At 46.0% G+C, this 24,238-nt stretch overlaps 2 protein-coding genes and 2 pseudogenes across 3 annotated transcripts; 3 read left to right on the forward strand and 1 right to left on the reverse strand.

The window, feature by feature from the left end:
- The first annotated feature begins 4,631 nt into the window (after nucleotides 1-4,631).
- On the forward strand, nucleotides 4,632-7,664 carry LOC147956878 (uncharacterized). Of its 2 annotated transcripts, XR_015610607.1 has the most exons (3): nucleotides 4,638-4,928; nucleotides 7,054-7,146; nucleotides 7,232-7,621. XR_015610607.1 is itself a non-coding variant. In XM_087535144.1 (2 exons), exons 1-2 carry the CDS (start codon nucleotides 4,738-4,740, stop codon nucleotides 7,365-7,367), a joined length of 327 nt encoding a protein of 108 aa, XP_087391270.1. In that variant the 5' UTR covers nucleotides 4,632-4,737; the 3' UTR covers nucleotides 7,368-7,664. The 2 variants fall into 2 exon arrangements, 1 of the variants encoding a protein (XP_087391270.1); XM_087535144.1 differs by lacking the exon at nucleotides 7,054-7,146 and having other exon boundaries at nucleotides 4,632-4,928; nucleotides 7,232-7,664.
- On the reverse strand, nucleotides 4,949-6,737 carry LOC125518088 (structural maintenance of chromosomes protein 1 pseudogene; annotated as a pseudogene).
- Nucleotides 7,665-8,183: 519 nt separating the features above from the next.
- Nucleotides 8,184-8,660, forward strand: LOC147956879 (uncharacterized). The gene has a single exon (XM_087531504.1). It carries the CDS (start codon nucleotides 8,184-8,186, stop codon nucleotides 8,658-8,660), a length of 477 nt encoding a protein of 158 aa, XP_087387630.1.
- Nucleotides 8,661-10,539: 1,879 nt separating this feature from the next.
- LOC147956880 (uncharacterized) overlaps nucleotides 10,540-24,238 on the forward strand; it is a 56,370-nt pseudogene continuing 42,671 nt past the window's right edge.

The raw sequence follows: 24,238 nt of genomic DNA on the forward strand, positions 1-24,238 counted from the left end.
CATCGGGTCCAATGAAAATCTTTTGTGACAATACTGGTGCAATTGCCTTGGCAAAGGAATCCAGATTTCACAAGAGAACCAAGCACATCAAGAGACGCTTCAATTCCATCCGGGATCTAGTCCAGGTGGGAGACATAGAGATTTGCAAGATACATACGGATCTGAATGTAGCAGACCCGTTGACTAAGCCTCTTCCACGAGAAAAACATGATCAGCACCAAGGCTCCATGGGTGTTAGAATCATTACTGTGTAATCTAGATTATTGACTCTAGTGCAAGTGGGAGACTGAAGGAAATATGCCCTAGAGGCAATAATAAAGTTATTATTTATTTCCTTATATCATGATAAATGTTCATTATTCATGCTAGAATTGAATTAACCGGAAACATAATACTTGTATGAATACATAGACAAACTAAACATCACTAGTATGCCTCTACTTGACTAGCTCGTTAATCGAAGATGGTTATGTTTCCTAACCATAGACATGTTTTGTCATTTGATTAACGGGATCACATCATTAGGAGAATGATGTGATTGACATGACCCATTCCATTAGCTTAGCACCCGATCGTTTAGTATGTTGCTATTGCTTTCTTCATGACTTATACATGTTCCTATGACTATGAGATTATGCAACTCCCGTTTGCCAGAGGAACACTTTGTGTGCTACCAAACGTCACAATGTAACTGGGTGATTATAAAGATGCTCTACAGGTGTCTCCAAAGGTACATGTTGGGTTGGCGTATTTCGAGATTAGGATTTGTCACTCCGATTGTCGGAGAGGTATCTCTGGGCCCTCTCGGTAATGCACATCACTTAAGCCTTGCAAGAAATGCAACTAATGAGTTAGTTGTGAGATGATGTATTACGGAACGAGTAAAGAGACTTGCCGATAACGAGATTGAACTAGGTATTGAGATACCAACGATCGAATCTCGGGCAAGTAACATACCGATGACAAAGGGAACAACGTATGTTGTTGTGCGGTCTGACCGATAAAGATCTTCGTAGAATATGTAGGAGCCAATATGAGCATCCAGGTTCCGCTATTGGTTATTGACCGGAGACGTGTCTCGGTCATGTCTACATTGTTCTCGAACCCGTAGGGTCCGCACGCTTAACGTTAGGATGACAGTTTCATTATGAGTTTATATATTTTGATGTACCGAAGGTTGTTCGGAGTCCCGGATATGATCACGGACATGACGAGGAATCTCGAAATGGTCGAGACATAAAGATCGATATATTGGACGGCTATATTCGGACACCGGAATTGTTTCGGGTGATTTCGGAGAAAACCGGAGTGCCGGAAGGGTTACCGGAACCCCCCGGGGAAGTATTGGGCCTTAGTGGGCCTGAGGGGAGAGAGAGGGCAGCAGCCCAGGAGGTGGCGCGCCCCCTCCCATGAGGAGTCCGAATTGGACAAGGGAGGGGGGCGCGGCCCCTCTTTCCCTCTCCCTCTCCCTCTTTTTCCTTCCCCCTTCTCTCTTCCTAGTTGGACTAGGAAAGGGGAGTCCTACTCCTACTAGGAGGAGGACTCCCCCCTCCTTGGCGCGCCCCAAGGGCCGGCCGGCCTCCCCCTTGCTCCTTTATATACGGGGGCAGGGGGGCACCTCTAGACACACAAGTTGATCTTCATGATCGTTCTCTTAGCCGTGTGCGGTGCCCCCTACACCATAATCCTCGATAATATTGTAGCGGTGCTTAGGCGAAGCCCTGCGACGGTAGAACATCAAGATCGTCACCACGCCGTCGTGCTGACGGAACTCTTCCCCGACACTTTGCTGGATTGGAGTCCGGGGATCGTCATCGAGCTGAACGTGTGCTAGAACTCGGAGGTGCGGTAGTTTCGGTGCTTGATCGGTCGGGCCGTGAAGACGTACAACTACATCAATCGCGTTGTGCTAACGCTTCCACTTCCGGTCTACGAGGGTACGTAGACAACACTCTCCCCTCTTGTTGCTATACATTACCATGATCTTGCGTGTGCGTAAGAAAATTTTGAAATTACTACGTTCCCCATCAGCTTTGAACTCGCTCATTTCCTTTTCTGTCTCCAGAACCTCTCGGATTGGTTGTGAATTTTCATTATGATATAATGGAAAGGAGATTAGTCCGGGCAAAAAAAAGGCCTAGGCAGTGTCACTCGCTAGCCAGCCGACCAGAGAAGAGAAGCGAGCAGACATGGAAAATCTATCTGTTGGGGTTTGGCATGGCAACTATCAAATCAACCTCCAGCCCTAGCCAGTCAGCCGACATTATGTCATTTTTTTTCTCTTCTACTTCTTCCGTCTCAAAATAAGTGTCTTAACTTTGCATTGGCTCTAATACAAATTTATACTAAGCTTAAAATACTTATTTTGAAATAGAGAGAGTACTATGGTACACTGGTATATTATATTGTGGATATCAACAGTGATTCAAGTCACAATAACCTCACCTGTTGGGATCCAGCTTGTTTGCTCCCTCCCCATGCTCCTATCCGTGCTCCCACTCCATCCTACGGCTGTTTTTTTCTCTTTTTTCTTTCTAATCTAATCATCTCCCCCCTGATTTTAAGAGGGTGAGACCGGGCCTTATTTTGTTCCAATTAAATCATGCCACGTATGCGGAAGCATGAATGGACGCACGTTGGGGGAGCAGACAAGTCTCGTCCCACATGTTTATGATTGTATCACGCGCAGAAAAGAGGTGAAGAACCGAGCGGGATTTGCTCCTTTTGTACGTGCGGTAGGAGAGAAAGGCCTGCCAACCAAAGGCGGTGGAATAGGCCTAGCTGCGCGCAGTCATGAAAGGGAAATGGTTTTCAGATAGGGTTTTTCTATTTACCGCTCGCTGCAGCAAACTGCCAGACGACGCACAGGGGAAATCAACGAGCGTTCGGGATGGGCCAGCCCGTTAAAGCTGCGTTCGGACTGGACGAGAGCAAATCAATGGAATGTAAAAAAGTACAGGAAGTGACTTTAGGTGAACAGTGCAAACCATAGGTCTCCAACAGGGTGTTTCCTCTGGTCTGGGTAGATGTTATTTTTCCCATGAAAAGTACAGGTCCAAGGAGTTTTCCTGTGGAATAGACACACCTTATTCCTCCAGAGCGAACAGATTTATAGGAAAAAATTCCTGTGGAGCGTGCAAAATTCCTATGCACCGAACGCAGCCTAAATGTTTCAGCGGTTCTGGTTTTGGGAACTTTCTAGCTGGTTCACCGCCGGTTTTCTTCAGTTTTGGGAACCTTCTCGGAGGATCCTGAACCATTTTTTTTCATTTTCCTGTTTCTTTTTCTATTTCTTTTTCTTTCTTTTCATTTTTTGTTTTTTGTTTTCCCTTTTCTGTTTTCAAGTTTATTCCTTTTTTGTTCAAAAAAAATATTTGTGTTGCTCATCAATTGTTGAAAACTTCACAAAATATTCTCAGTTAAAAAAATGTTCACGCTTTCAAAAAATTGTTCAGAAGTTCCAAAAATGTTTCTTTTAAATTTTTGCTCAAAATTTAAAAATGTTCACTTATTTGAAAATGGTTTTTTTTCAAATTTAGTTCGGGTGTTTCAATTTTTTTCAAAAGTTCAATAAATGTTCTTGTCTTTATAATTTTGTTCATGAATTCAAAAAATCTTTGCAATTTTCAAAAAAAATATCACAAATTTGAATAAAAATACTCATTTTTTCTAAATTGTGTTTGGGGTTTCAAAAAATGTGCAGAAGTTCAAAAATGTTCTTGGTTTTTCGAGCTTCATCTAAACTTTGTTCAAGATTGAAAAATGTTTGAATTTTCCATAAAATGTTTGTGTTTTCAAATAATTTCCCAATTTGTAGAATTTGTTCAAAAATTTGAATTTTTTCCAATAATTATTCGCTTTCCTAAATAAAAACAGGTTCAAAATTCCAAATAATGTTTAGATCGGTCACCGCTCACAATTCTTATAAGCCACACTGCAATTATTAGACACCAAGATAATATATTCCACTGGTTATGTACCACTGCGTACTTCCAGGAGGTGAAAGGGTTCGAATCCTCGTCAGTCCATCTTATTTTAGGAATTTTATGCGAGTCCAACCTTAAACATTGTGGTGCTTATTAATCAGAAAATGTGTTCAGCTCAAGCGGCTTGGTTTAGGAAATGAGAGACACATGTCGCGAGTTTGAACCCAGCCTGCATTATTTTTGCTGATTTTTTTCTACATTGTGGGGTTCGCTACCTGAGCCGGCCTGTTAATTCGCCGCCTGTGCGAGGCCCCGCCAGTCTGCGGGATGTAGTCGGTTCCAGAGAGATCACCGCGGACGTTTTTGTGTGTTTTCTTCTTTTTCCCATTTTTAACTTTAGAAACATTTTTTGAAATTATGAACATTTTATGAAATATGAATTGTTTTCAATTCATGAGGTTTGTTCAAATATATTTAAAAAATGTATTCGAAATAACGAACATTTTTTGATTTCCTAAATATTTTTTCAAATTCATGAATCCGCTTGGGGTGGGTTCATGACTGCTCGCCCAAGCGGATTAATTTGGAGGTCCCTTGCAATGTGCGGGCTGCATTTGGGGACAGAAAATGGTTGTTTGGTTCAGCCCACGAAGAGCCCACCGGCTAATATGCCAGGGGAACGGACGGGACGGAGTGGGCACGGGGTAGTCGCTTGCACAGAAATCGCGGCGCCGCGCCGGGGAGAGAGAGAGAGAGAGAGAGAGAACCCTAGCGACAGCCGTACACCGTCGTCCACCCCGATCCACCACCCATGGCGCTCCGTACCCTGGCGGCGAGGGTGCGGACTACAGCCGATGCGGTCCGCGTCCAGACGACGGCCCCTCGCCTCTCCCCTCCGCCCGGTGGCCGCCCCGACTTCCACTCCGCCGCCGCCGCCCGCCGGCCCCTCGCCTCTCCGCTCCGCCCGCCGGCCGTCCCTGCCTCATCTCCAACAGGACTTTGGTACCTCCCGCTCCCGACCCCTCCTCTCTGATAGCTGCATCGACTTCATCCAAGTATGTAGAATGGTGATTGCCTGAAATTGTGAATGGCAAACAGCAATGCCAGTGCAGCAACTGTCTTCTCCCCACCAGATAACTGTTTCATACCCCTAAAGCACTGATTTTTTTGTGTGTGGGTGATTGATTCAGTGTAGAAATGGATCATCTTCATTTTCTAGATTCAAATATCGCTGTTCCTCTGAGTGGGCGCGTGTGACCTTTTTGTTAACTGCTTGTAGATTTTGTCTATGCCTTTAGATACATGATCAAAGGCTTCCATGAACAGCTCATACCTTCTTGGCTTGACAGAGTTACACTTGTCAGCTGCCACATGAATTAATTATTAGACCAGATTGAAGTGCTTCATATTGGTCCAGTGCTTTTAAGTTTGGGGCTGTGCGTTCAATCTCAGCCATGCATTAGTGTACCTATTTTCTGTTTGAACTCTGCCTCAAGTTTTTCACCATCAGACAGCCGCATAACTTGCAGGTAGATTTCAGTAAGCTGGCTGTAATCATGGTCAAGTTCTTGTGAGGATGATCCAGTGTCCATTGGATCATTTAACTGTAGGAAGCTTTAACTGCTCCAGTTCGCACTTCTCATCAATCTCCCGCTGGCGTGATCTAAGTTGATCTAGTTATCACTCCTTTAACTTCACGTGGCGATCCAGTTTTGCCAATGCAGCAGCAGCACTATCATTCTGTTTCTTTAGTTCACAAATTGTTGCCACGCATTCATCTGACTTCAACTTCCAGTCTTCAGCCTCAGCTTTCAGCTCTTCCGTCTGATTTGAAATACATCAGCATCAGCCTTACCATGACATTCTCTTTCTTGCATGCCCTTCAGCTTCTTCTCTAAGCTCTCATGTGTATTGTTTAACTTCGCAGTCGGATCATGCATATCTCTCTTCTGTTCATATTCCTGCTGGTATTTCAGTTTCGATAATTGATTGCTCAGCCTTAACTTCGTCCCCTGCAGTGCTTGAGCATCTTTCAGTTGCTTTTCTTCATATTCATGAATGTTCGTCACACCAACTGATGTGCTAAAATCCTTGTAAATCCTGTCCACTATCTCATTTGTTTTTTTCCTCCCGCTTTCTTACTTCTGTTCGTTTTTTGTAAGACGGCTTTCCAACTCCTCCTTTCCTGGCTCCAGATGGTCAATTTCTTTCTCAATATTATGTTTCTCAGTTGCCAATTTGCGTAGCTTGTCCATGAGATTATTCAGTATGACTTCGAGTAATGTAACTTTTTCTCAAGTCCAGTTATTTTCTCAGATACAGCAAGCTCCTTTCTTTGCAACTCCCAGGGGGAACCAAGTTCGGACATTTCAGACTCTAGCTTATGTTTCTTCTTCAAAGATTCTATTCTGCTGTCATCCCATTTATTTGATCTAGCTTCCATTGCACCGCTTAGTCCACCAGTCATTGTGCCAGATTTAGTCAAAAGAATCCCATCAACAGTAACAAAATTGTACCTTTCACCACATCAACATTTCAACTTGAGTTTTAGCTTCATCAAGTTTGTCACAGACAAGTGTATCCCCAACAGCATACAAAACTGCTTTCTCCAAAGCTCGATCAAATTGTATCACATCCAAGATCAACTGTGCAGATCCTCTAAGGGTATGCAACCTCTCGGTTATTGGCTTCACACGCACCGATTTTAAGGGAATAAATGTCTGGAGGAAGACGTTGTTCCTTCAAATACATAATGCATTCCTTTCCTGTGCTTCCATCTTCCACCACTACTGCATACATGAATTTGCCCATGGCAACAGTGACAGCAAGCTTGCATTTCTTTTGTTAGGGCCGCCAAAGTTCAGTCATGTGACGATGGACTCCTAGCATAGACATCATGCTTTTATACCTGTGATACTTAGTTCATGTGCACATTTCTATTTATCTGCTATTTGGAACATTGATCCTAGCATAGGCATCATGTTTTTATACCCGTGAGATATATTATGAATTTGCTTACTTTGAATCTGCTATGCCCTGTTTATTTGTTATGTCTATGCACTTTATTTATCTGTTATGCCTGTATAGCTATAATAAATCACTTATAGAATCTTTATTTCTATTGTAGCGTACGAAAATTAACTTGCAATCAGCTAGTCTAGAAGAGTTAGAGCGAGAGGCGGCGTCCTTAAGGGATTGATGAGGTTGTGGAGTCTATTAGGTATGTATACGTTGTCTCCTTTTTCAACGCTTGGTATCGGATTATCTTATTGATATGTTACCACTTTTTGCATGAATTTTTGAAGCAAGGAGAAGGAGAGGTCCGATCTCATCATGAAGGACATCTGGGGTACCATGAAGCTGATGGCATGTTCAGCTGTTGTGGTGGAAATCATTGCATTCACCATTTCTCCAGTTGAGGAACCCAAGGAGATTGCATGATCATCAGTTCCCTCCCAGTCATATGAACTTTTTGTTTAAGTCATCGTGTTATGTACTGCAATTTGTGATTGCTATACCGGCATAACTTAAGATGTGGTAACTGTTGTGGCCGAGTCTTGTTGGGTTCGTCACTTACTTCAGGAGCTCCATCGACCTATCAGCACTGCTACAGTTGTTTTTTGTGACAATGTGAGCGTGGTATATCTTGCTCATAACCCGGTACAACATCGACGAACCAAACACATTGAGCTTGACATTTATTTTGTCCGCGAGAAAGTTGCTCTTGGTGTTGTTCGAGTTCTGCATGTTCCTTCTTTGTCACAGTACGCGGATATATTCATAAAAGGTCTTCCAGCTGTATTGTTTCATGAGGTCCGGTCCAGTCTTCACCTCGCTCCACTACGAGGCTCAGACTACGGGGGCGTGCTGATAATGCCCATCATCCAAGTATGTTTAGACTACCAAATATGGCTTGAGTCGGTTGTAGTTTCCCTAGTTTAATTGACTTGCAAGGCAAGCTCACCCATGTATACGTGTATATAGATATGATGCAATGAGATGAGGAGGCGTGCAATCTTGCAGCACCGATTCCTATCTGTCTTACATGGTATCAGACACCGGTCGTTCCTCTTCCTCGTGAACCCTAGCAGATCGATCCTCCTCCTCCTCCTCAAACCCCTCCCTCCGCCATGACACCTGAAGAGCTCGCAGCACTCGAGACCCAGCTGCAGCAACGTGAGGCTGCCGTCGCCGAACGGGAGGCTGAGCTCGCTCCTCAAGCCGAGGAGAAAGGAATCGAGCTCCCCTGCAGCCGCCATGAAGAGGCCCATACCCACCTCTAAATCATACCATCCCGCAGCATCCACCTTCGCCCACTCAATCAAAACATACGTCCCAGTCGCCCTTGATCTCAAAGACTCGAACTATGCTCAATGGCGCGAGCTCTTCCTTGTCGCCCTCGGACGCTATGGCCTCACTGCTCACGTGCTCGGCTTAGACGGCGCCTCGCCGTCCGACACCTCACCCACGTCGGACTGGGGCCATGACGACTTCACCGTCCTCAACTGGATTTACGGCTCCATCTCTCTTGAGCTGTTCGGAATCATCATGGCACCTAGGTCCTCTACACGGCAAGTTTGGAATGCCATCGACAACCTATTCCGCGACAACAAGAAGAGTCGCCGTGCCTACTGCGCCAAGCTCAAGTCCCTCGCCGACGCTCTGGCTGACGTCGGTCAAGAAGTTACCGACGAGACGCTCGTCCTCACCGTCCTCCGCGGCCTCAACGAGTAGTTCTCCCATCTGCGCTCCTTTCTTCCGTTTCAGGTTCCCTTCCCGTCTTTTTTACAGACGCGGTCAGCACTCGTACTTGACGAGACCTAGAAGAAAACCGATGCAAAAAACGCCGCTGCCACGGCTCTCTGGGCGAGCGGCAACAGCATCTTGCCACACACGGGTGGTGAGCGCACTTCGTCATGGGGAGGACGCAGCTCTGGTGATCAGCGCTCTCTCGGCTCCTCCCTTGGATCGTCAAACTCAAGCAGTGGTCGCGGCAACTACACCAACACCCGAGGCCGTGGCCGTGGCGGTCGAGGACACGGTCGCAATGAGCCGTGGATGTTCAACCCATGGACCGGGCTTCCGACCCGTACGCAGCTCCAGCAGCAACCACCTTCAGCTCCCTGCCAGCCTCGTCAATGGCATGCCCCTGGTGTTCTAGGTCCTCGTCCCAGCTCCACTCCCCAGCAGGCATATGCAGCCTATGGCTCTGCACCACGTCCACACAACATCACCTCGGCTCCACCAACACCAGTCTACAATGGAAATCAGCAATACGTCGACCCAGCTCTTTTGCAGGCCCTGAATGTTGGCGCCGCCTCTTCTCGCAGCGCCGCTTCTTCTTCTTTGTCTCACTACTCTTCATCTTATGGTTTCTCTCGAGCACACACCCGTGGAAGAAACACACACACACACCTCACCATGGAGAAAACCAGCTTTGCTTTTTACTCCAGGTGAGACACACATGGACTACATTCTTTTCTGCTCAGCCCCCTCACGGCTTCTTTTTCCCATTACACAATGCAACTTATATATACACAGAGGCTGGCACGGTGCCATGCAAAACTCACGCCACTACTTGACCCATTACTCCACTAACCACTCCATGCACTAACTAACTTGATTCATCACACGAAGCTAGCTATCAAATCACATGCAGCTAACAACCTACTTTTCCACGTTCAGCTCTCCCTGGAATCACTCCATCCCGCGGAGGACTCGGCCGGCCGGCCACTACTCAACCGACTCAATGCATGCACGGCCATATGACCAACCCACTAAGCAAAACTAACCACATATACAACAAGGTTAACTCTATCAATCACCCCCTTAACCTTGTTGTCTCTTATTCCTCTCTTGAAGCCCATGATCGCCGATGTCGTCGGTGCAACACGGAGACGGCCGCCAATGCCATCTTGTCACGCCTATTGTCGCCGACGCCGCTAGTTTCAATGAGAGCCACACCTCCCGTGCCTTCACCATGAGCGTGCTGCCGTGGCATGCTCCCTGCCGCATGTTTGCCACCGTTGCCGCAACTCGCCGGTGACTCGCCTCCATGGTCGTCACCGGTGCCGCAACTCGCCGGTGACTCCCCTCCATGTTTGTCGCCGGTGACGCAACTCGCCGGTGATTCGCCTTCATGTTGTCGACGATGACGCACCTTGTCGACAGACTCAGACATGGAACTCCTCGGGGCAATGGCCTCCGCTCCATGGCCATCACCACCTTGCCGCGGTGCCGCAACTCACCGGGCAGCCCATCTCTCTCCATCGCTCGTGAGGCAGCTCGACGATGATGAAGACACGCACCGGCCGCTAGCAGCATCGCGCCGCTAACGCCGTCCACACCTTGCGCCGCCGACACCCACATCATATGGAGTCCGTCGCGCCACCACCATCGCCTCGGATCGTCAGGGCGGTGGCGGCTACAACGATGACGACGATAGAGCGACGGAGCACGCGCTGCCGGCGAACGGTGGCATCGAGGACGTCGGCCTCCTCTGAGCCGCGGCTTAGGAGGTGAGTGTTGGCCGGAATAAGCCGCGGCGACGGATCGGGCACGTCGGGCGCGTGTATGGGCACGCGTCAGGCGTGTCGGGCACGTCGGGTCCGCGATGGGGTCGTGTGCTTGTGTGAGTTGGTTAGACGGACGCGCGAGGTGTAGCCACGCCGGGCACTGAAACCAGTCGTGTCCCGTTGACGTGCGTGCGCGACGGGCGCGGGAGCTGAGGAGCGTGGGGTGGGCGTTGCGTGAGCTGCATTTAGTTGCATGCATGGCGGAATTAGTTAGCTCGTGTGAGTAGTGCTGTTAGTGGTGGCCGAATGCAGCGGCAAGCCAAGTCTGTGCGTGTGTGCTTGCGTGTGGTAGCTTGTCTGGTGTGTGTAGCTTGGATATAAAAGGCCCTCCGCGTATTCGTTGTAGTCTGTGGCTGAGTTCGTGCTCAGGAAAGAAACCAAGCGGCTGTTCGTGCGGTCGGCGGCGTACGTGTGCCGGGTAAAAGCTTGTTGTGTCCACTGTCAACTTCTCCTTCCTCCTTCCTCTTCTGTTGTTTGAGATCAAAGAGTGAGCGAGGTACAAAAGAGAGAGAGGGGTAGAGCTAGGGTTCGGCAAGGAGCGGCAACAACACTGAACAACATGCATCTCCCAGGAAATCAAGAGTGGTTTATGGACACTGGCGCCTCCTCCCATATGGCATCTGATCATGGTAATCTCTCTTCCTTCAAACCTACCTTTCAAACTATCACGGTTGGTAATGGTCAATCTATTCTTGCTACTCACATTGGTTCTCAAATTGTTCCCTCTTCCACCAGACCACTTTCTCTGAACAACATTCTTATCATTCCCGACATTATCAAAAATCTTATTTCTGTTCACCAATTCACAACTGACAACTATTGTGCAATTCAATTTGATCCTTTTGGCTTTTCTGTGAAGGTGCTCCCTTTCAGGAACGTGATTCTTCGATGCAATAGCCCCGGACCGCTCTACCCTTTATGTCGACCAGCACCTGCCGAAGCTCTCATCACCACCACCTCATCATCACTTTGGCACCGCCGTCTTGGCCACCCCGGACATCACACCATGTCACGTCTTCAACAATCGAAACTTATTTCATACAATAAAGATGGGCCGCTCCTTTGTCATGCCTGTCAATTAGGAAAGCATGTTAGACTACCCTTTTATGATTCTCAAACATATACTGTTCGTCCGTTTCAGTTATTACATAGTGATCTTTGGACATCACCGATCCCTAGTACCTCTGGTTTTCGTTATTACCTTATCATTGTAGATGATTTTTCTCATTATATTTAGAGTTTCCCCCTTCACAAGAAGTCTGCTCTATATGCAACTCTCACTACCTATCACGTTTTTGTTAAAACACAATTCAATTTGCCCATCTTAGCTATTCAATGCGATAATGGTGGAGAATTTCTCAACACTCGTTTAGATCTTTTTTGTGCCTCTCATGGTCTGCTTCTTCGTTTTTCTTGCCCACACACATCCCAGCAAAACGGCAAGGCCGAACGTGCTATTCGCACCACAAATGATGTCATCCGTACACTATTACTTCAAGCCTCACTACCACCGCCCTTTTGGGCCGAAGCCCTTTACACCGCCACTTATCTCATATAAATATACGTCCTACCTCTGCTCTCCAATTTTCTACCCCTTACATGATTCTCTTCGGCATAACACCACCCTATCACGATCTCCGTGTTTTTGGTTGTCTTTGCTATCCCAGTACATCTTCCACAACTCCCCACAAACTCACTCCTCGTTCCATAAAATATATATTTCTCGGTTATCCTCCACGGCACAAAGGTTATCGTTGTCTTAACCTAGCCACCCGTCGCATTATTTTATCTCGTCATGTTGTGTTTGACGAGACAACTTTTCCATACGCCATACCATCCGTTGTCGAGTCCACGCCACCATCAACAGAAGCTCCTCCCATCTTCCCGCATCCTTCCAACCTTTCACGTCGATCGCAAGCATCGCCCGTTATGCATGCACCTATTCCATCTACACCCACTACGCATGGACCTGCTAGTCCAAACATATCTATTAGCACATCTCCTCCTACTACACCGGATACACATGGCCCAACAACACCACTTAGCCTGGCGCCACCTCCCAGCCCACCATCTCCTCCGCCACCTCCTAGCCCACCATCTCCCCGCCATCTCCCAACATAGCATCTCCTCCGCCACCACCTATGCCCATACATCGCACGCGCTTGACAATCGGTCGCCTCCCTGGCCCGATAGACCGCCTCAGCCTTTCAGTCGTCGCCTCCTCCCCTATACCACATAATTATCTCACAGCACTCCATGATCCCTCTTGGCGACACGCTATGCAGGAAGAATACGTTGCTCTCACCATCAACAAAACCTGGACTCTTGTTCCTCCTCCTCCAGGTGCTAGCATTGTCAGTGGAAAATGGATTTTTCGACATAAATATAACTCTGATGGCTCCCTTTCTCGACATAAGGCTCGTTGGGTTGTACGCGGTTTTTCACAACAACCTGGTGTCGACTATGATGAAACTTTTAGTCTGGTCGTCAAACCATCCACCATTCGTTTAGTTCTTTCCCTCGCACTTTCTTCTTCTTGGCCTATTCACCAACTCGATGTTAAAAATGCATTTCTTGATGGCTATCTTGATGATGTCGTCTATAGTCAACAACCATCCGGCTTTATTAATCCTAACCACCCTGATTTTGTTAGTCGCTTGCATAAGTCTCTCTATGGACTAAAGCAAGCTCCCGTGCTTGGTTTCAGCGCTTCGCCACCTATGCTCGTTCTGTTGGTTTTGTCGAATCCAAATCTGACGCCTCCTTGTTCATTCTTCATAAGGGGAACACCACTGCATACTTACTTATGTATGTTGATGATATCATCATTACTGCCTCGTCTTCTACTGCTCTTCATTCCATCATTCATTTGTTCAGCAAGGAATTTGCTATGAAAGACCTTGGACCACTTCATCATTTTCTTGAAATCTCAGTTTCTCGCACACCTACTAGTTTGCATCTCTCTCAACGACAGTATATTCTAGAACTCCTATCTTGTGCTGGCATGAGTGACTGTAATCCTGTCTCTACACCGGTTGACATCAAAGCCAAACTCTCCGCTACTTCTGGTTCTCCTGTTTCTGATCCTTCTTTATATCGCAGTCTTGCGGGTGCTCTTCAGTACGCCACTCTCACTCAACCTGACATAGCTTATGCTGTCCAACAAGTGTGCCTCCACATGCATGATCCTCACGAACCCCATCTTCTTTTTATCAAGCGCATTTTGCGCTATCTCAAAGGCACACTTGATCTTGGCCTAACTCTTTCTTCTTCTTCCTCTCATAATCTCATTGCCTATTCAGATGCCAATTGGGCTGGTTGCCAGGATACCAGACGCTCCACTTCTGGATTTTGCATGTTTCTCGGTGATAATTTGATCTCATGGTCTTCTCGACGACAAACTACAGTTTCTCGTTCCAATGCAGAGGCTGAATATCGCGCCGTGGCTGCTGTTGTGGCCGAGTCTTGTTGGGTTCGTCACTTACTTCAGGAGCTCCATCGACCTATCAGCACTGCTACAGTTGTTTTTTGTGACAATGTGAGCGCGGTATATCTTGCTCATAACCCGATACAACATCGACGAACCAAACACATTGAGCTTGACATTCATTTTGTCCGCGAGAAAGTTGCTCTTGGTGCTGTTCGAGTTCTGCATGTTCCTTCTTCGCCACAATACGCGGATATATTCACAAAAGGTCTTCCAGCTGTATTGTTTCATGAGTTCCGGTCCAGTCTTCACCTCGCTCCACTACCAGGCTCAGACTACGGGGGCGTGTCGGAGAGTCCTGCATCCTGACAATTAGCTGTGCCGTATCCTGCTGATAATGTCCATCATCCAAGTATGTTTAGACTACCAAATATGGCTTGAGTCGGTTGTAGTTTCCCAGTTTAATTGACTTGCAAGGCAAGCTAACCCATGTATACGTGTATGTATATATATATATGATGCAATGAGATGAGGAGGCGTGCAATCTTGCAGCCCCGATTCCTATCTGTCTTACAACTGGAACTCTAGCTAGGGTTTGAAAACCGAAAGGGCAAGAGCGGCAGCCGCGGCTCTATTCCTCGATGGCCTTGACGATTCTTCGAGAATTCTGCCGAGATAACCGTATGTGTATATCTGGAAAAGTAATTTTCCAATAAATTAACTTTTATTTGCAAAAATATCAGATTTATTATAAAAATTCACCGGAAGTACAAAACACCTTAAACATAATAAAAATTATATCGAGGTCCATGGACGATCGAACGATCATTGTCGCTGCCAGAATGAGCCACCAATGCGCCGTTGTCGCTGCTCCCATACCGGAGCCGGCCTGACCATGTCGATGACAACCGGGGTATTCATGCACATGCCCCTAAGGGACAACGTCCCGGAGCCGCGGTCGTCGTCGTTGATCCTTCAATTGATATGAAGTACACTAAATATCGTTGTTGCATACGCACGACGAGAAATCCTAACCTCGCTGCCCCAAGGAGCTGGAAGAAATCTACGCAGGAGTTCCGTCTAATTCATCCTCATGGACGAACTTGAGGGGGATCGTAACCCGAAAGACTGGCTCGAAGAAGAAGCGTCGACATCCGTCCAAACGTCGCCCTTGCGGGGACTAAAACCCTACCTATGTACTAGCAGGAGCAGAGGCACCAGAAATCTCATCCCCGCCACCGGCCTCCAGAGTGGCAGGTGGAGAGGGAGGCGAATTCACGGGCTCATCGGCGGAGATCGAGGGGAGGAAGGTTTTCCCTAGTGAAAGAGCACGGTGCCCTCATGCTTGGTTTTGGTAATTGATAACAATTCCTATGGACTAATGGTTGCCTTGAGCTATATTTGAAAGATTTTTCCATAGACATTTCTTGAAGTCCATTTGTTGGTTTCAAGAAGTTGGTGTGATGACCAAGGTGCTACTCAAGGTATTATCCAAAGATTGGTTATAGGGAAGACATGTTACAAGGTTGATCAAGACTAAGTCAAAGAGTGAATCAAGTTGATCAACACACAAAGCGCACAAGATGTACCGAGAGTGATCAAGTGATCCCATGGTATGGTAAGCATTGTCCATTACGTTTGTGTACTAACTCATGGTCTACGTGAGAGTTCTATGTGGGGTTAGGTTGCGGTGTGCAAGTTCAAGAGGAGCATCGCGAAGAGATCACTGTTTGGAGCTTGCCGTCCAATGTGGTGAGAATGGACTTGTGAAGATGTGCCAAAGAGTGGCTCACTCATAGTGAAATACGGGGGAGCAATCTACTAGTCTTTTTTGAGTGTGTGTGGTACCTGCAGACCAAACAGGGTAGTGTAACACTTTCACATAAGTATCCCAATGATTAGTCATCCCAACAAAGAGCGAAGGAGAGTATTTATGGAGGTGTTTCTGTCACACACAAGGTGTCATAGTTATTGTGTGAAGTACTGCTTGAGCTTCTGCAAATACTATTACTGTCCTGGGTAAACGAAGAACTAAATATGCTAGAAAAAGGAGGATTTAAAGGTGTCTACTAAATAACTAAATAAAGTAAATAAAACGAGCTTAAAATGTAAATGGTGTTTCCTGCAATGAAGAGATTAGGGCCCTGTTCGGAACTTCCCCACTCCGTGGAGTTCGGGAGTTGGGTTTTGGCAGCTTCGCCTAATTAAGCTAAAGGATGGTCCGCTCCGGGAGCGGAGTTAACGGAGCCGAGAGAAACCGAACGCAGCCTAGGTGCAGAGAGATTTCAATTCATGATAAGAATATATGAATTGTGTCAGTGCAATGGTAATACCAGTTGCCTTGTATTGTACTCTCATACTGTCATATCTACTTTTCCAAACACTTTTGCTCTTATTTTGGACTCTAATTTGCATGATTTGAATGGAACTAACCCGGACTGATGTTGTTTTCAGCAGAATTTCCATGGTGTTATTTTTGTGCAGAGATCAAAGTTCTCGGATTGACCTGAAAATTTAGGAAGAATTCTTGTGGAATATATAAAAAATACTGGTGAAAAAAGATACCAGAGGGACCCACCCAGGAGCCACAAGCTCAGGGGGGTGCCTACCCCCCTGCGCGCCCTGTAGGCTTGTGGCCCCCTTGGACCTCCGGTAATCCTAACTCCATATATACCTATTTGCCAAGAAAAAAATCAAAGAAAAGGATTCATCACGTTTTACGATACGGAGCCGCCGCCACCTCCTGTTCTTCATCGGGAGGGCTGATCTGGAGTCAGTTCGGGGCTCCGGAGGGTGGAATTCGACGCTGTCGTCATCATCAACCTTCCTCCATCACCAATTTCATGATGCTGACCTCTAGGAGTGAGTAATTTCTTTGTAGGCTTGATGGACTGTGATGGGTTGGATGAGATCTATCATGTAATCGAGTTAGTTTTGTTAGGGCTTGATGCCTAGTACCCACTATGTTTTGAGATTGATATTGTTATGACTTTGCTATGCTTAATGCTTGTCACTACGGCCCGGGTGCCATGATTTTAGATCTGAACCTATTATGTTTTCATGAATATATGTGTGTTCTTGATCCTATCTTGCAAGTTATATGCACCTATTACGAGTTATGATCCGCATACCCCAAGGTGACAATGATTGAGATTCTTTTCGGTGATTACACTAGTTTCATGAGTTCATGTATTCACTAAGTGCTAATGCTTTATTCCGGTTTTCTATTAAAAGGAGGCCTTAATATCCCTTAGTTTTCTTATGGACCCCACTGCCACGGGAGGGTAGGATAAAAGATGTCATGCAAGTTCTTTTCCCACTAGTGCAGAATCGGGCTTTGGTCCCGGTTCGTAAGGACCTTCAGTGCCGGTTCTGCAACCGGCACTAAAGGGTGGGGACTAAAGCCCCCCCTAGTCCCGGTTGGTTACACCAAATGGGACTAAAAGGTTTAGGGGTTTAGGGGTTTATAATTAATTTTTCCTTTTAGTTTTGTGTTTTCCATTTTTTTTTCATTTCAAACATATTTTATGCTACTACATATTGTACACGTTATGCATATATATAAATAGAATTTCTCGTAGAACCATATATATATATATATATATATATATAGGTATTCTCCTTCAGGATCTATGACCTGGTCGAGCAAAATCCCGCTATTTCCTCTTGAATTGCTCGTACGCGATCCTCTGGTAGGAGCTTATCCCGCATCCTCTTCATCTTTAAAGAAGGAGATCAATATGCATGTATTAGTTGTGTGTATATATATTAGATAATGATGTAAAAATTATGAATAGTGTTCTGGCAAACGTACCCATTACTCTCTGTCATTTCTGCTCCTTTCGGAAGTCATCATGAGAATGTTCTCGCAAACGTAGTATGCACATAAATTATTCTCCAACGCCTGCTTCATGGCCTTTACGAGAATGGAATTCAATCAGATAATAATTAGTCAAGCATGATAATGGTATTGAAACTAGAATTAAAGAGATGGTAGAATCAGATAATAATCTCGAATACATCATCTCGAATATTATCAAATAATATAATCTCAAATACATCGTCTCGAATACATCACTAGCTAATACAGATCCAATATTATTGAAGAATCTAGTTCACTCGCGGTGGACACCCAAAGAGAAGGAACCATCACAGGATCATAGCTCGGGTGAGGTCCCTGAAGAACCTGCCAGTTATTGGAGAACCTGACGTCCAACGCAACCATGTAGCGACGGACGCCAGCCTCTGCATCGAATGTGGCCCACGCGCCCGCCACCAAAGAAGGCCCGGGTTCCTCACCAAGATGCGCGCTCCTGAAGGTAGCACCTCCCAGTGTCAGCCCGACGGAGCCCTGTCCAGGACATGGCGCCTCTGAAGCAGGACGTCATCGCGAACGAGTCGATGACGAGGATGCGGGCCGGGCATCGTTGATGTCGAGAACAAATTCTATGCAAATTTAACATTTTTTAAATGCTTGGATTGTGATTTCTTATATAAGAGGAACCTTTAGTCCCTGGCGAGGAACATGATTCAGAATCATAACGGATTCTCTTAACCTTTAAGGTATTTAACAAAATGGCGCTATTCGGCATGTGCAGAAAATGGTCCATATTTTTCCTGATCTCATCTACCCTTCTATATGGCACGTTGTCTAGTATCAAAGGATTCAAGAAAACCATGGCTTCATCATTAGCCAGAAGTAACAGACGCATGATGGTATGAAGCTTTGCAAAGTTGTTTTGGAACAGAGTCCCGGATAGGATAATTAGCTTTTTGGTACGAAGTTCAGCAAGAGTCTTCTGAATATCGCTATTTGGAAGGCCTTTGCTGAACTCTGTACCAAAAGGCGAATTATCCTATCAGGAACTCCGTTCCGAAGCAATTTTGAAGAGCTTCATACCATCATGCGCCTGTTACTTCTGGCTAATAATGAAGCCATGAATTTTTTTCAATACTTTGACACAAGACAACGTGACATATAGAAGGGTACGTACATAGATGAGATCAGAAAAAAATTGGATCGACTTGTGCACATCCATAATGGGGGCATTCTTGATAAATCCCTTATTAAAGGACTAAGAGAATCTATTGTATACATACATATACTAATTAATTGCAAATACATAACAAAAATTCATAAATACAACATTAAAATATGCAACTTTTGCAAATACTAATTGCTATACATTGGATCAAATGTCAAAATTCATCAACTTTTTTCTATACACTGTATTCACACGCATATATATATATATATATATATGTGTGTGTGTATATATGTATATATATATATATGTATGTATGTATGTATGTATATATACTAATTTTATACATATTGGATCAAAATGTAAAAATTTCTCAAATGTAAAAATTCCTTAACTTTTTGTATATATCTAATCATCTAGTGAAAAAAGTCAAAATTCTTCTGAAAAATGTCAAAATTGCTATACATATATACTAAAACATACAAAAATACATATAAATCATCTAACTTAAGAAAATGTGTGTGTGTGTGTGGGCTCGGGGAGGGGCGGCCATGGGGGCACAGAGGGCGATGGAGAGGGGGAGAGGGGGGAGCTCACAGCGGGGCGACGGCGAGGCGAGTCGGGGGCGGCGGCGGCGCAACGAGGAGCTCGGGGCCAAAGGAGCGGGCGCGGGTGGCGTCCCGGGCGGCATCAGGCCGGGCTCGGGGAGGAGAAAGCGTGAGCGGCCTCGGGGATCGGCGCGAGCAGGCGCGGGCGGCCGGCCTCGGGGGCGGCGACGAGCCCCGGCGTCGGGGAGGCGAGACGGCGACGGCGCGACGATGTCGAAGAGGTCGAAGAAAGCAGAGAAACTGAAAATTTCAAAGTGTGAGTATATATATGCGGAGACCTTTAGTCCTGGTTGGAGCCACCAACCAGGACTAAAGGTCACTTTTGGCCAGCTGAAGTGGCGGGAAGTGCAGGCCTTTAGTCGCGGTTGGTGGCTCCAACAGTGACTAAGGGGAGCCTTTAGTCGCAATTGGAGCCACCAACCACGACTAAAGGTGGTGCGTTGCCAGGCGAGGGGTGCGGTGGGTGTTTAGTCCCACCTCGCTAGTTGAGGGGAGCCAGCACCTGTTTATAAGCCCCGACGTAGGCACTGCATCGAGCTCCTCTCTAATGCAGGACTTCTGGGCCTACCTCACATGCGCTGCCCTGGTGAGCCTACTGGGCCTTGCGGGCCTGCATCCTGGCCCAACTACAGGTTGGGTTTCTAGTCGTATGTAGGCGGTTGTGGCCCAGTTGGCAGGCTTTTTATAATTTATTTATTTTTATTTTTTTGTTTTCTCCTTTATTTATTTTCTTTTGTTTCTGAGTTGTTTTTGCTTTATTTAGAGTTTCTTTGTGAATCGTTTTGCTTTAGGTAAAAAAATTATAAACTTTCTATTAGTGCCAGTAGTTTTCAAATTTGAATAGTCTAAATTTGAATTATTTGAAATTTGTGTGAATCACTAGTTTGTGAATAACTTTACTTTAAAAATAGATTTTTTTAGTGATGCCTTTTTCTTCTGTTTAATATTAGTGTGTTTTATCATTATATTCAATTTGGTAATTCTTAGGTTATTTAAAAAATGAAATGCCTTTGTAACAGATGAATTTTTGTTCGAAACCCTGGTACTTCGAAAGAGATTGTCCATTTTGTACACGAAGTGCATCCAGTTTTTGCCGTAACCCTCTCAACTTTTAGCACATGCTATGTGAGTGAAATAATGATATCATGCCAATTTTCAACCTTTTCAGAGTTCATTTGTAGTTATTTTCAATTTCAGGGCCATTTAGCTAAAAAAAATCAATAAATGCATGAAAAATAGCAAATGAAGTCAAAAAGGGTTGAAAATTGATGACGTGGCTTCGAATGGTGCATACTAAACAAAAAGTCTGGAGTTGAAATAAGTTTAAAAAAATGAAATGTCTTTATAACAGATGAGTTTTAGCCCCAAACCCTGATACTTCGAAAGAGATTGTCCATTTTGTACACGAAGTGCATCCAGTTTTTGCCGTAACCCTCTTAACTTTTTGCCGTAACCCTGATACTTCGAAAGAGCTTGACCCATTTGCACCGAAACAAAGGGACCTTCAAACCATGTCCATAGCCAAGTTCCCATATCTCCTCTATATAACCATAATATGTGTCCTTTCCCCTCTTGGTTGTTGCATCAAAGCGGACATCACTGTTTTGGTTATTACTCTTTTTATCTTGGGCAATCGTGTAAAATGTATTCCATTTATCTCGTAGCCTTTGAAAGTCATTATATTCGAAGATGGTAACTGGGACAGCAAGTACAGGTCATCTTCAACAACGTCGTCATGCATGGCACGTGTCTGCGGCCAACCGGTGAAAGCCCCCGTTTGTTCACGTGTAATGCAGTTGCCAAACTGCTCCGGGTGTTTGGAGCGTAGAATATTCTTGTGTTTCTCGATATTCAGAGCCACCAAGGCCGAGTTTTGTAGAACTGTGTAGTGTGCTTGAGTGAGAGAATGCCCGTCCATACATATTATTGCTTTCGGTCCTAGCGTGCCATTTCCACCTAGTCTGCCCTCATGCCGCGATACAGGAACACCAATTGGCTTAAGGTCAGGAATAAATTCAACACAAAACTCAATGACCTCCTGATTTTCATTACCCTTGGAGATGCTTCTTTCTGACCTAGCACAGCTATGAACATATTTCTTTAGGACTCCCATGTACCTCTCAAAGGGGAACGTATTGTGTAGAAATACAGGGCCCAGAACGACAATCTCTTCGCATAGGTGAACTAGGACGTGCGTGATATTGAAGAAGGATGGTGGGAACACCAATTCGAAACTGACAAGACATTGCACCAAATCATTCTCTAACCTTGGTATGATTTCTGGATCGATTACCTTATGAGAGATTGCATTGAGGAATGCACATAGCTTCACAATGGCTAATCGAATGTTTTCCGGTAGAAGCCCCCTCAATGCAACCGGAAGCAGTTGCGTCATAATCACGTTCCAGTCATGAGACTTTAGGTTATGGAACTTTTTCTCTACCATATTTATTATTCCCTTTATATTCGACGAGAAGCCAGACAGGACCTTCATACTGAGCAGGCATTCAATGAAGATTTCCTTCCCTTCTTTTGTAAGAGCGTAGCTGGCATGACCCTGATGTGTGTCGTCTTTTCCGTGCATATGTTGCTAGTCCTCCCGTGTGTCCGGTGTATCTTTTGTCTTCCCATACACGCCCAAGAAGCCAAGCAGGATCACGCAAAGATTTTTCGTCACGTGCATCACGTCGATTGCAGAGCGGACCTCTAGGTCTTTCCAATAGGGTAGGTCCCAAAATATAGATTTCTTATTCCACATGGGTGCGCGTATATCAGTGTCATTCGGAACAGATTGTCCGCCAGGACCCTTTCCAAAGATTACTTTTAAATGCTTGACCATATCAAGTATATCACGACCAGCATGGTGGCGAGGCTTCTTCCGGTGATCTGCCTCGCCTTTGAAATGCTTGCCTTTCTTTCTTATGAGATGCTTGCTCGGGAGAAATCGACGATGTCCCAGGCACACATTCTTCTTACAATTATCCAAATATATACTGTCGGTATCATCTAAACGGTACGTGCATGCGCGATGTCCCTTGTTTGTCTATCCTGAAAGGTTACTGAGAGCAGGCCAATCATTGATGATCACAAACAGCAACGCACGTAGATCAAATTCCTCCTGATTGTGCTCATCCCACGCACGTACACATTTTTCATTCCACACCTGTAAGAGTTCTTCAACTAATGGCCCTAGGTACATATTGTTGGGGAACGTTGCAGAAAACAAAAATTTTCCTACGGTTTCACCAAGATCTATCTATGAGTTTATCTAGCAACGAGTGATCGGATGCATCTACATACCTTTGTAGATCGCGAGCGGAAGCGTTCAAAGAACGGGGATGATGTAGTCGTACACGACGTGAATCAAATCACCGGAGATCCTAGCACCGAAGGGACGGTGCCTCCGCGTTCAACACACGTACGGAACGGATGACGTCTCCTCCTTTCTTGATCCAACAAGGGGGGAGGAGAGGTTGATGAAGATCCAGCAGCACGACGGCGTGGTGGTGGATGCAGGGCATCACAGTAGCAGGGCTTCGCCGTGTACTACGAGGGAGAGATGTAACAGGGGAGAGGGAAGCACCAAAGGCTGAGGTATGAAGTTCTCCTTCTCCTCAACTATATATAGGAGGGCCAAGGGGGGGGTGCGCCAGCCTAGGAGATCCAATCTCCTAGGTGCGGCGGCCAAGGGGAGGTTTCCCTCCCCCCCAAGGCACCTAGAGGTGCCTTCCACCATTGGGACTCTTCCCTTTTGTGGAAACCTAGGCGCATGGGCTTTTGGGGCTGGTGCCCTTGGCCCATGCAGGCCAAGGCGCACCCCCTACAGCCCATGTGGCCCCCCGGGACAGGTGGCCCCACCCGGTGGACCCCCGGGACCCTTCCGGTGGTCCCGGCACAATACCGATAACCCCGAAACTTGTCTCGATGGCCGATACTGCACTTCCTATATATAATTCTTTACCTCCGGACCATTCCGGAACTCCTCGTGACGTCCGGGATCTCATCCGGGACTCCGAACAACATTCGGGTTACTGCATATACATATCTTCATAACCCTAGCGTCACCGAACCTTAAGTGTGTAGACCCTACGGGTTCGGGAGACATGCAGACATGACCGGGACGACTCTCCAGTCAATAACCAACAGCGGGATCTGGATACCCATGTTGGCTCCCACATGCTCCACGATGATCTCATCGGATGAACCACGATGTCGAGGATTTAATCAACCCCGTATACAATTCCCTTTGTCAATCGGTATGTTACTTGCCCGTGACTCGATCGTTGGTATCCCAATACCTTGTTCAGTCTCGTTACCGGCAAGTCACTTTACTCGTACTGTAATGCATGATCCCGTGATCAACCACTTGGTCACCTGAGCTCATAATGATGATGCATTACCGAGTGGGCCTAGTGATACCTCTCCGTTATATGGAGTGACAAATCCCAGTCTCGATCCGTGTCAACCCAACAGATACTTTCAGAAATACTTGTAGTGCACCTTTATAGTCACCCAGTTACGTTGTGACGTTTGATACACCCAAAGCATTCTTACGGTATCCGGGAGTTACACGATCTCATGGTCAAAGGAAAAGATATTTGACCTTGGAAAAGCTCTAGCAAATGAACTACACGATCTTGTGCTATGCTTAGGATTAGGTCTTGTCCATCACATCATTCTCCTAATGATGTGATCCCGTTATCAATGACATCCAATT

The sequence above is a fragment of the Triticum urartu genome, chromosome 7A, assembly GCF_056163025.1.
Source record: "Triticum urartu cultivar PI428250 chromosome 7A, HENAU_Tu73, whole genome shotgun sequence".
NCBI lineage: Eukaryota > Viridiplantae > Streptophyta > Magnoliopsida > Poales > Poaceae > Triticum > Triticum urartu.